The sequence below is a fragment of the Neoarius graeffei genome, chromosome 3 (genome assembly GCF_027579695.1).
Source record: "Neoarius graeffei isolate fNeoGra1 chromosome 3, fNeoGra1.pri, whole genome shotgun sequence".
Taxonomy (NCBI): Eukaryota; Metazoa; Chordata; class Actinopteri; order Siluriformes; family Ariidae; genus Neoarius; species Neoarius graeffei.
In genome coordinates this window covers 6,955,029-6,968,136 of record NC_083571.1, presented here as the reverse complement: position 1 = coordinate 6,968,136, position 13,108 = coordinate 6,955,029, and the positions used below count along the sequence as shown (strand labels likewise).

At 41.1% G+C, this 13,108-nt stretch overlaps 1 protein-coding gene across 5 annotated transcripts in view; it reads left to right on the top strand.

The window, feature by feature from the left end:
- The window catches only part of rgs6 (regulator of G protein signaling 6), a 239,399-nt gene extending 229,079 nt beyond the window's left edge, over positions 1-10,320 (top strand). Inside the window, exons 9-17 of one of the 5 annotated variants that reach the window (XM_060915779.1) lie at positions 572-646; positions 835-933; positions 1,025-1,086; positions 2,838-2,948; positions 3,348-3,473; positions 5,799-5,985; positions 8,471-8,560; positions 8,719-8,772; positions 10,183-10,320. In XM_060915779.1, coding sequence (XP_060771762.1) covers positions 572-646; positions 835-933; positions 1,025-1,086; positions 2,838-2,948; positions 3,348-3,473; positions 5,799-5,985; positions 8,471-8,560; positions 8,719-8,772; positions 10,183-10,233 — 855 coding nt within the window. In that variant the 3' untranslated portion in view covers positions 10,234-10,320. The remainder of the gene's footprint in view (positions 1-571; positions 647-834; positions 934-1,024; positions 1,087-2,837; positions 2,949-3,347; positions 3,474-5,798; positions 5,986-8,470; positions 8,561-8,718; positions 8,773-10,182) is intronic. The other 4 variants (XM_060915781.1, XM_060915780.1, XM_060915782.1 and 1 more) reach the window with 4 other exon arrangements.
- The last annotated feature ends 2,788 nt before the right edge of the window (positions 10,321-13,108 follow it).

Sequence of the window (13,108 nt, the reverse complement as noted above, 5' to 3'; positions counted from 1 at the left end):
GAGAGTACGGGGAACACGGAGAACAAGGAGAGTACAGGGAACCTGCAGATACGGAGAACAAGGAGAGTACAGGGAACATGGGGGACACCGAGAACAAGGAGAGTATGGGGAACACAGGACACAGAGAACAAGGAGAGTATGGGGAACAGAGAACAAAGAGAGTACAGGGAACATAGGGGACACAGACAATAAGGAGAGTACAGGGAACACGGAGGACACTGAGAACAAGGAGAGTTCGGGGGACACGGAGAACAAGGAGAGTATGGGGAACACGCGACATGGAGAACAAAGAGAGTACAGGGAACATGGGGGACACAGAGAATAAGGAGAGTACAGGAAACAGCAGAGAACTCGGGGAAGACAGGGGAACAAGGAGAGTATTGGTGACATGGAGAAGATGGGGAACACGGAGAACACGGGAAACATGGAGAGTACCAGGAACATGGGGAACAAGGAGTGTATGGGGAACCCAAAGAACACTGGGAACTTGGGGAACTCTGGGAATATGGTGAGCTCGAGTCTGAAAAAAAGAGAAAAGTGAGAAATGAAATATTGATCGTGTGACCCGCAGCCCGGCTGTGTCAATACCACTGAAATGGACATCAGGAAGTGTCGCCGCATGAAAAACCCACAACGAGTCAAGAAGGTAAAGTGTGTGTGTGTGTGTGTGTGTGTGTGTGTGTGTGTGTGTGTGTGTGTGTGTGCTTTTGTGAGTGAGTCTGTGGTGTGTAAAAATAACAGAAAAATCCCATCAATAAAGTTGCTTTTATTGAGTTGCAGTGCCGTGAAACTGCTGTGTTTTCTGTGTGTGTGTGTGTGTGTGTGTGTGTGTAGTCAGTGTATGGTGTGGTAGAAGACACACAGACACAGAGTCCTGTACACACACACACACAGCAAAACAGGAAGGACACTAAGGAGGACGTCGAGAAGGAGGTGTGTGTGAGAGAGAGAGAAAAGTACTTTACCTATTAAAATGTAAGAACAAACTGAAGCACAGGACTGAAAGTGTAACATCTTCCTGCAGATTTTATTCCTGAACACTCAGCTGGATCGACACTGCATGAAAATGTCCAAAGTGGCAGAAACGTGAGTGAAAAATCTATATTTTTTCTTTCTAAGAACCGGAGAGTCGTGACGTCACGGCCTTCCCACGCCGAGGGAACGTGGTTGAGCTCTTTGTGCTTTTGTCCATTAATCAGTAGTTAGTCCTTCACGTCTGCTGTGCTTTTTCATGATCTTCACTTCCACTGATGAAGATTCCATCATTTCCTGTTCCTCTTCTTTCCTTCATCTCTCCATCATCTCCATGTGTAAATTAGGCTTAATTAACCATAAATTAGGCTTAATTAACCCTCATTGATGTCACTGTCACACTCAACTCTTCACTTTCATTTGTTCTCTTTTTATTGCCTTTCCATCAATTTTATGTTTTTTATTTTTTTTTTGACTAAATATAGATACATTTTGAGGATTTGTTCTGAATGAATATCATTTTAATGGAAGAAATAGATTAATGTTGTAAACTGTACACTCACTGGCTGGACGGACAGACAGACAGCTGAATCGATACATACGTGACCAGACAGATGATTGGAGAGACAGATAGAATGATGGACAGAAACAAGGACAAAAATAGACTGACAAATGTTAGATAGATACACAAACAGATGGCCAGACAGATAAACGGATGAGCTGATAGAGACAGACAGATACCTGAACAAATGAACAGACAGTGAGATGTATATAGATGTATGGACAGATAGATAGTTGGACAAATAAAGAAACAAATAGATTGATGAACAGATAGGAGGGTGGAAGGACGGGCAAACAGAAAGACAGACAGGTACATCAATAGACAGACAGATACACAATCAGTTAGAAAGTCAGACAGATGTATTGATGGACAGATGGGTAAACGGTTACATAATCAGAAAGTCGGAAAGACAGATTGAGAGATTGGTAAATTGATAGACAGAGAGACAGATACATGAGCAGAGAGAGAGACAGATATACAGATGGACAAATAGATGGATACACAATCATTTAGAAAGTCAGACAGATAGAGAGACAGGAAGATTGGTGGACAGACCGATGGACAGATACCCACTCAGATTGATGGATGGAAGGACACTTTGAAAGACATAGATTGATGGACAGATATAGATATATGAACAGATAGACAATCGGTTAAAAAGACAGATGGATGGATGGACAGACTGACAGATTGATGGGCGGATAAATGGATAGATAGACAGATTAATGGATGGATAGACAGACACAGACAGATGGATGGACAGACAGATACACAAACAGGTCAAACAGATGGATAGAAAGAGTGATGAAATTACAGAAAGGGGTGTGGCTTAGATGAATACGTTATGGGGAGGTGTGGTTATGAGTGACGGCGTGGTTTCGGATCAGGTCAACTGACGTTTTTCAGTTGCTTTATTTCACTTCAGTGGCTGTCGTTTATTTCATATTTTCACAGCTGGATGTTTGTTCTTATCTATTCCGGGTCAAATAATTCAGTAAGTATTTGTTTAATAGTTTATCCACAAAGCCAAGGTGTAAGAAATGGGACGGGATTTTGTTTAGAATCGGTAAAATATTTCTGACAAGGTCTGGCCTTGTGTCAGTGCCGGAGGTGTAATGTGAGAGAGCGTGTGAGGGAAGAGAACCAATTACCAACCTGCTAACATTATGACTGCATCTGCACCAAAATGGGGCCCTTGGGCTTTAAACTGCCTCATGCACTGGCATCCTTCAGCACACAGTGTGAATCCAGCGTAAGATCCGTTCTCAGCAGTTCATTCTGATATGAAGCTTTTCTCCGGCAGGCTGATGAGCTACACTGAGCAGTACCTGGACTACGACCCATTTGTGTCTCCCCCGGAGCCTTCCAACCCCTGGATCAGCGATGACACCACTTTCTGGGAGATGGAGGCCAGGTTTGATTCTTTCACCTCCACAACACATTACCAGCACACCTCACATCTCTCACTTTTCTTCGCTCTGTCGTGTTTCAGGATCTGATCAATTTTGATAAGGTAAGCTTCAAATAAACTCCAGGATGAGGAGAAAGTCCAAAATAAATAACACGTCTTCACAGACAGTGTCGGTGTTAATCCTGATGTCCTTTAAATATAGCACCGACTGGTCATTGGTGACACGATCATGCTAAATTATGTAGAAATTCATTTTACCCAAAGTGTATAATCGCTGCTGTGATGATTTATTCAGAGTGATTAATTACAGGTTAAAATTAGGCTTGGTGATGGACATGTATGAGGAGCAGAAATAAATTCTTCCCCTCTCTCACTTTTTTATTCTGCTAATCCACCTCTCAGCAAAGACCCAAGCCAGCAGAGGGTTCGGAAATGGGGCTTTTCTTTGGACGAGGCTCTGAAGGATCCGGTTGGCCGTGACCAGTTCCTCAAGTTCTTGGAGTCTGAGTTCAGTTCAGAGAACCTTCAGTAAGCTTATCTTTTTTTCTTTTCTTCATTCTTTCTTTCCTTTTTTTTAATTTCCATTCCTCCCACCAACGCTCAGCTCCTGAGTTCAGATATTAGGTAAACTTCACGTTAAATCAAATTCTTTTTCACCCCTGTGGTGTATTTAAATATTATTTGGATTTAAAAGCATTTAATTCAACAGTTTGGAGATTTAAAAAACAAAATAAAATCCAGAGCCCTAAATACTTAATCTATAAAAAATATTCAAATTGATAGCTTTTTATGTAGATTTATGTAAATTAGGCCAGAGCACATCAGTGATCCACAGGCAAAAGTAGTCGCTTTCAGAGCACTCAAACTCAACATTTAGCCAATCACAGTCATCTCTCATGCTCATGTCCAGGAAGTGAAGCATTAGGAAGAGATTGAGAGTCAAAATAGAAGACACAAAGAAACATTATGGTTTGTATCTTCCATTTTGGCTCATCTGTTCTCAATACTATATATGGACTCAAACTTTAACATGGGAATTTGCATCTACAACCAGTACCATAACCTTCATGTTGTAACTGAATTAAGGCATCTACATTTTTTTATGTTCTATTGAAATAGCTTTCTGTAGTATTAAGCAGCTACCTTTGACTGTTAGCTGTTAATGGTTGCTAGTATGCTACCATTAGCTAGAATGTTACCTAAATAGTTACTTTAACATCAATGGAGAAAACACAATTTGAATCAAATATAAAAACTTATTTGAAAGGCTACTTTTTTCATGAGAATCCCAGATCATATACCTTCAGCCATATTCACACAAATTTACATAAAATCTATATTTTTGAGACATTAATTTTTGAAACTTTGTAGGGTTCTTGTATTTCAGACTCTCAAAATTGCAGCCCAAATTTTCAATTTATGTTTTTCAGGGTAATTCTTTCTCCTAACAAGTTCAAAACATTGGCAGAAATGTAAAGTTCAAATATTCATGTCCAAGCTCAATAGTCCCTGCTGGTGATGGAAGATCATTTAGTGAGACAGAGTGGACCAGTGGGCGTCTCTGTGTGAGGCCAGTCTGGGACAGGAAGGCCCTGAAGTGTGCTCTCGAGATAACATGGAGGTCAGCGGAACCTTGCGGCGACTGTGAAAGAGATAAAAACCGTTCCTGGGTCTATTCACACTTCTCTCCAATCTGGCGCTATCTCAGCGTCTGAATGAAATCGCTTCAGGGGGCGCTGTCTCACACAGGCTTCGGCCACTTATGAAACCATGAGCAGAGTGGATATGATATGGACTCTCAACTCTCTGGCTCTCCCTGGGGCTACTTAATAGCCTAAAATGCTTCAATATTGCAAGCCGGGTGAGATCAATAGAGATATGGCAGAGTGTTATGTGGGGACAGAGAGGGGAAAGTGAACATTTTGCCTCTCCCATGTTCCCCCCCGGTCTTCCTCTACTAGTCCTGAGTACTGAATGTTCTCCCTGCAACTTGTGGTTTATGAGTGCACTAATGGAAAAAAGTACCACTCAGCCAATGTTCCAGTCCTCCATTTCATCATGCAGCTCTATAATACATTAAAGTCATGCTTAATGATTTGTTTGTGCATCTTTTTTTTTTTTTTAAACCTGTAACATGACTGGCACAGAAATCTTTCTTTTAAAATTTACTTTATTTTATTTTACTTAATTACATAAAATCAATGATGATTTCCTTTTCTATTTTTGTCTGTTTATGGTCAATTTTCATCTATAACAGCAGCTCTGACAATAGTGCAGCTGCAAGCCACAGGTTTATATTAATATACTCCTTCTAATGTGTTATCGTCACTATAGCAACAGCTTATTCACGGCAAATGTTCAACATAAACAGATTAAAAAAAACATGTAATTGTTGACGTGGTGAAGTTTTCTGTGATAATTGTGCTTATTTAACATTTATGGAAGGAGTCTTTAGTGTGAGAACTTTGTAGCAGTTAGAGGTAAACCTTTTGAAGCTTTTGTTCTATAATATGAAGGACCGCCCCTTTAGATGTCAATGCAGCCAAGCTATTGGTTAAAGTAGCAAATTCCGGTGTGCAAGTTTGAGAGTTACTGTATAATTGATGGAAGGCTTGTCTGACTGAGGATTTGGGTGTATGAATTAATGCCTGCTTCTCTCTTATATTTAAATTAATCAAAATTCTATGAAAAGTACTCAGAGATGTTCATGAATAAGTCATGACAAATTTACTTGATACCATTTCGAGATATTTTTATCAGTGATGTCACTTAGTCGAAGTGAAATTCTTTCCAGTTCTCAGTCAGGACTTTGGCGATCTGCTCAAACCTGAGTATTTGGCTTCTTTTCCTCAGATTCTGGTTGGCGGTGCAAGATTTGAAGCGCCGCCCCCTGCAGGATGTTCCCACTCGAGCTCAGGAGATCTGGCAGGAGTTTCTGGCTGAAGGTGCTCCGAGCTCCATAAACCTGGACTCACACAGTTACGAGAGAACCAGCCAGAATCTCAAAGACCCCGGACGGAACAGCTTTGAGGATGCACAGGCAAGAGAACACATTTCGCGCAACTTCCTGTTTTATGCAGGAACCATGTTTACTTCAGCGAATAAACGAAGGAAATTAGTGTTGACGCGTTTATTATTTGTTTTTTAACCTGTATCCCCAATATTGGAATTGATTCCAAGACTACTTAACAGCAGCAGCAGCAATAATAATAATAATTCAGTTCGTTCATTCACGGCGGCCTCAGTCGAGTCGCACGCCTGGAGGCCCAATCCTGTTGATTAGCCATGCAGTTGGCTAGCTCAGCAGTACTGGCAGCACCCACATCCCTTTTCAGGGTGTTGATGAAGGTTGCCTGGGGACGACCTTGACTTCTGCAACCATGGAGAGCCTCCTACAGCACAAGCTCACCAGCAGGCAGATTCTTGTGCCTGAAGCAGTAGCCCACAAGCCCAAGTCTCCGCCAGGCCACCTTGTCAGAAATTCTGGTAAGGGTACCATATAAATCTTCATTTGGTCCAATAGCTCTGCCAGCTGATGTTCAGAGCCGCACGTAACATTCGAGTGTATGAGCCATCAAGAGATCTTTCTAAGGTAGAGGCAAGGGACCAGCATTCGCATCCGTACAGGAGGACAGACTCGATGGTGGCCACCAAGAACCTACGCTTCAGCTCGCAAGAGATACTTGATTTTCAGATCTTACTCATATCATTCAGTGCCTGCCAGGCTCGTGCCTTGCGGACTTTGATATCCTGTTCAGTTGAATTAACCCACGACCCTAGATACTTAAATGGGGGAAGTTATATGCTGTGGAATAATAATACTAAGATAAGAGCATCTGCTAAACGCCAGTAATGTAATAAACTATCAAAGTGTCATTGAGTCATTTTTGTTTGTTCGTTCTTTCATTTTTAGTAATCTATCCTGATCAAATTAATGTATTGGCACCCATTCTCTCTCTTTCCTCATTGTGAATTTGTTACAATGGATCCAACATAGTTTGGCTGATCCTGATTTGCAATCCGTAGCAGGTCACTGAGTCCAAATATAGAAATATGGGTGTGTCTTTGAGATCTAAACTTGCTAAGCCCACCACTGTAGAGTCCAGCCCAGGCAAAATAGTTATGGTTACCGATTGAAAATGTAAATTAACAAATCAAATTTTAAGCCCATATGTGGAAATGAGACTCCGAGTGGGCTTGTCTTTGAAACAATACATGTAGAAGTGGGTGTGTCTTCAAGTCAAATGTTTGGACACACTTCCTCATTATTATCAATGAGTGTGTCCAAACTTTTGACTGGTACTGTATGGAAAAGAGAACAACTCTGTGAGGGTGTGTGGTTAAGACCATAGATGATGTGGGTGTTCCTTTGAGTCCATATAAGGAAAAAGAGAATAGCTGTGTATGGGTGTGTTTTAGACTGTAGATGTTGATATGGGTGTGACTTTGAGTTCACATATGGAACATAATTTCCCTTGCGGGATCAATAAAGTTCATCTATCCCATCCAATCCAACGATCATAGATGGGGACATTGGTGTGTCTTTGTGTCCATAAATGGAAATGAGACCAACTCAAGTGGGTGTGTCCTTAAGACCATAAATGGAGATGTTGGTCTGTCTTTGAGTCCATATGTGAAAATGAGATGGACCTAAGTAAATGTCCCCTTAAGACCATAGATGGGGACACTGGTGTGTCTTTGAGCACATATATAGAAATGAAACCAACTTGAGTGGGTGTGTCTTTGAGTCCATATATGGAAATGAGATGGAGCCGAGTGGGTGTCCCCTTAAGAGACCATAGATGGGGACATTGGCATGTCTTTGAGTCCCTAAATGGAAATGAGATGGACCCAAGTGGGTGTGTCTCTGAGTCCGTATATGGAAATGAGACAGCCCTGAGTGGGTGTCCCCTTAAGACCATAGATGGTGATGTTGGTGTGTCTTTGAGCACATAAATGGAAATGAGACCAACTCAAGTAGGTGTGTCCTTAATACCATTAAAATGGATATTACTGTGTCTTCGAGTCCATAAATGGAAATGAGGCCAACTTGAGTGGGTGTGTCCTTAAGACTATAGAAGGGGATGTTGGTGTGTCTGAGTCCATATATGGAAAATGAGACCCATTCTGAATAGGCATGTTTTTAAGACCATAAATGGATGTGGATTTGAGTCTGTGTATGGAAATGAGACCAGCTGAGTGGGTGTGTGCTTAAGACCATAGACGGGGATGTGGGTGTGTCTTTGAGTCCATATACAGAAGTTTTCAAGAATAAATATGGAATTTCTTTGTGTTAATACTGTAAATACACATGTATTGAGACAGATTTTGTGAGCAAGCTAGCTGATCGGCATGAACCTGACAGCATTACTGAGAGTGATGTTCTCACCGGTCCACACCTGACCTGAGATTTGAACTTTTGAAGTTTGTATTTTCAACGGGCTGAAGGAACAGAACCTTGTTTTACCATCAAAGTTGAACACATTAAAACTCATCCAGCAATCCCTCCATCTTCTCTTCCTCAGGATCACATCTACAAGCTGATGAAGAGTGACAGCTACACCCGGTTCTTACGCTCCAGCGCTTACCAGGACCTCCTGCTTGCCAGAAAGAAGGTGTGTGAGAAATGTGAACCCAGACTGAGATGTGTTTTCATCCCTTCATTTTTAAGACTAGAATTTTTTTTGTCTAGTCCATGTTTTGGCTTCTGACACCTGTGTGTGTGTGTGTGTGTGTGTGTGTGTGTGTGTGTGTGTGTGTGTGGTGTAAACAGCCTGAAAGTGAGCAGGGACGCCGCACGTCTCTGGAGAAATTCACCCGCAGCGTGGTGAGTGAGCCCGAGCGCTGATGATTCAAGCTGCAGTCTGTAACTAACACACACACACTTCCACGGATCAACAGCAAATAAGACGGAATAGCATCATAGCTCTCTTGTAGTTTTAACATCACCTGACACCATTTGCGCTCAGTGCCCCATCTTCACCGAGATTGAAGTATTGGCACCCTTGCCTTCATTTGGGTCGTGTACCTTTATGAGAAAAAAAACTCAGTGTCTCATGTTTAAATTCTCAATTCTGATTGGCTAAAAGGTGTTGATTAAATTTTTCTCTTCAATAAATTAAAATAAAAAATGAAATAAATGTAACCAAGAACAGATATAAAGTGCATAATGTCCTATGTTGTTAAGAGGAGTAAAAGCGTAAGGGATGTGCTGTTACAGGAGAAGAGATTGTAACAGTGACCTCGCTTCATCACACCACCTCACTGTTGATTATTTTCCTATAACAGCACAACATGGAATGTTTTAGTCTGTACCTATAAATCTAAAATATTAAAGAATTAAGAGAAAATTAAGAAACAAATGAAAGAAAGAAATAAGAAAAAGTAAGAAAGAAAAAAATGAAGAAGGAAAAAAAATGAGAAAAAAATTCCGAAAGAAAAAATTTAAGAATTAAGAAAAAACGAAGAAAGAAAAAATAAGCTGGAAAGAGAAAAAAATTAGAAAATTAAGAAAGGAAAGAACAAAAAGGGAAAAAATAAATAAAAAAATAAAAAAAAGGGAAAAAATTAAAAAGAATGAGGGAAAAGAGAGGAAAAAAGAGAAAATTAAGAAAAAAAAGAAAAAGTGAGAAAAGAGAGAAAAAATTAAGAGAAAATTAAGAAAGGACAGAGCAAAAAAAAGTAAGAAAGAAAGAAAGAGCAAATTAAGAAAGAAAAAAGAAAAAGTAAGAAAAATTGAGACAGGAAAAAGTAAAGAAAGGAAAGAGAAAAAAGGAGAATTAAGAAAGGGAAAAAACAAAAGAAAAAGTTAAAAAATGAGAGGAAAAATAAGAAAGGAAAGAAAAAATTAAGAGAAAATTAACAAAGGAAAGAACAAAAAATTAGAAAGTAAGAAAAATTAAGAAGGAAAGAAAGAAAGAGGACCTCTGCAACAGTTTCCATAAACACATTCAGTCACATATGACCCAAATATGAAATAGTTCATACAAATATAATAATCCTTTTAAATTTAAGTTTCATTTTGTTAATAAATTAACTGTCAATTCATGAGAATCAGTGTAAAACTAATGAGAAATGCTGTTCAACAGTAATCAAATGAGTTCACTGATTTCACTGATGGCCATCCAGATGTGAACTGATGTTTTTTGAGAGGCAGGACTTTAGCTGGCTGTGTGCTGCCCGTCTTCATCAGCCTGATTGTGTGTGTTATTTGTTGACTGACTGCTGTGTGTTTCAGGGTAAGTCTCTGACGGGGAAGCGTCTGACGGGCCTCATGCAGTCGTCCTGACGAGCCCCGGGCCGTGACTGACCTCGTTAAACCCAGAGGAGGAAACAGAGCAGGCGGCCTGATGGTGTCCATCAATACGGCCGACACTCAGACCATCTGCTTCACCTCGGCAGCGTAGCCACAGACTCTACGGCATGCAATAAGTCAACGAAAACCTTACAAATGCAGACCGTCTGTATTTAACTCAATTATATCCAAACCTCTGATACGAGAAAACAACAAAAGACTGCACATCTGAATGTCAGGTTTTTATTTCTGTGTACTTTTTTTCTTACCAGCAGTGACAAAGGGAACAAAACATTCACTGCTTTAGCCGATCCACTGATCTGTCGAGTCTGTCCACTGATCTGTAAAGAGTCTGTCATCCAGTCGATCCACTGATCTGTAAAGAGTCTGTCGTCTAGCCGATCCACTGATCTGTAAAGAGTCTGTCGTCTAGTCGATCCACTGATCTGTAAAGAGTCTGTCATCCAGTCGATCCACTGATCTGTAAAGAGTCTGTCGTCTAGCCGATCCACTGATCTGTAAAGAGTCTGTCGTCTAGCCGATCCACTGATCTGTAAAGAGTCTGTCGTCCAGCCGATCCACTGATCTGTAAAGAGTCTGTCGTCCAGCTGATCCACTGATCTGTAGAGAGTCTGTCATCCAGTCGATCCACTGATCTGTAAAGAGTCTGTCATCCAGTCGATCCACTGATCTGTAAAGAGTCTGTCGTCTAGCCGATCCACTGATCTGTAAAGAGTCTGTCGTCCAGCCGATCCACTGATCTGTAAAGAGTCTGTCGTCCAGCCCATCCACTGATCTGTAGAGAGTCTGTCGTCCAGCCCATCCACTGATCTGTAAAGAGTCTGTCGTCCAGCCGATCCACTGATCTGTCGAGAGTCTGTCGTCCAGCCCATCCACTGATCTGTCGAGAGTCTGTCGTCCAGCCCATCCACTGATCTGTAGAGAGTCTGTCGTCCAGCCCATCCACTGATCTGTAAAGAGTCTGTCGTCCAGCCGATCCACTGATCTGTCGAGAGTCTGTCGTCCAGCCGATCCACTGATCTGTAGAGAGTCTGTCATCCAGCCGATCCACTGATCTGTAGAGAGTCTGTCGTCCAGCCCATCCACTGATCTGTTGAGAGTCTGTCATCCAGCTGATCCACTGTTCATGGTGTGGCGTCCTCATGGAGGAAGCAGAGCTTTCACTCCCAAACATTCCACAGGAAAGAAAAGATTCAAGGAATTCTGGTGTTTTCAGCGAGGATCTGCACGGTGTTTTACTCCAGCATTGTGTTAAAAGAGACAGCACAACTCGTACACTTCATACAGTCTCATGTGGAGCCCCTTCTACATTACTGCAGTTCAGCTGAATACATGTTTATTACAAGTGGAACAGGTTTGGGTCACAAGGTAGAATAGTTAAAGCAACGCTCCAGTGTTTTTTATTCTGTTGTTTAATATCAATCTCACACATCTGTAGTGTATGTACGATTAACATGGGGAATTTTAGCACATTTGGAGGGGATAGGAAGGAAGGACTGAAGGAAAGAAGGACATACATGTCAACCTATACGGAATGTCCGTATTTTATACGGAATGTCCGTATTTTATACGGATTTGATTCAATAAACGTAGTATACGGGCGTATAAATAAAGTTATATGGATTCTTTAAAAAAAAAACTTCAATATTTATTTAGAGCTATAATCAATTCCCACGATGATAAAAGAACGCATAACATTTACAAACGTACTGTACACCACAGACAGCCAGTAAAGAGTCTTATGAAATCGCGTGTTATCTTGTGGTAGCGAGACTTCGTTCCACTTTTGATCATGCGCACACCGCATTGCGAGAATCCCACCAACCGTGAAGTCATAGACGCCGGCTTCTGCGTAGAATCATACGTCATCCTCGCCCGAGAATAAAGATGCCTCATTCATGTGCTGCGTTTAACTGTACCAACAGGTTTACCGTCCAAACGAGATCACATGGGATTACCTTTCACAGGTGAGACTGGAAAAATACTTTTCATTGTATTTGGTCATTATAACGTAATTTTACGAACAGATTTTTCTGACTTTGTGGCTAATATGAAGTCTCGTGCATAATAGCCGCTCGGTGAAACCTGTCTCCAAACGACGAAGTATTTCCTTCGTAACTACGCTGATAACACTTTGTGTTTTTGTCGAACATTGGAGCTTTGTATTCATTCTGAAGGTTTATTGTTATTAATATTGAATAAAAAGTAACTGGGATATATCATTGTTAATTATTATTCAAATTTTAGGTAAATTATTTTAATTTGCATCTTATACGGATTTTATAAGGGAAATACGGATTTTGGAGGTTGGTTATACAGGTTTGATTGACCAAAGGTTGACATGTATGGGAGGAAGGAAAGAAGGATTGCAGGTAGCAGGAAAGGAGGATTGAAGGATGAAGGAAGGAAGGATTGGAGGAGGATTGAAAGAAGGAAGGATTGAAGGGAAGGAAGGACAGGACAGATTGAAGGATGAAGGAAGGAAGATTGAAAGAGGGAAGGAAGGGAGGGAGGAAGAACAGACTGAAGGACTGGAGGAAGGAAGGATTGAAGGATGAAGGAAGGAAGGAAGGAAGGAAGGAAGGAAGGAAGGAAGGAAGGAAGGAAGGACAGATTGAAGGATGAAGGAGGGAATGAAGGACAAATTGAAGGATGGAGGGAGGAAGGATTGATGGAAGGAAGGACAGATTGAATGACTGAAGGAGGAAGGAAGGATTGAAGGAAAGAATGACAGACTGGAGGATGAAGGAAGGAAGGATTGATGGAAGGAAGGATGGATTGAAGGAGGAAGGAAGGATCGAAGGATAAAGAAAGGAAGGAAAGATTGAAGGATAAAAGAAGGAAAGAA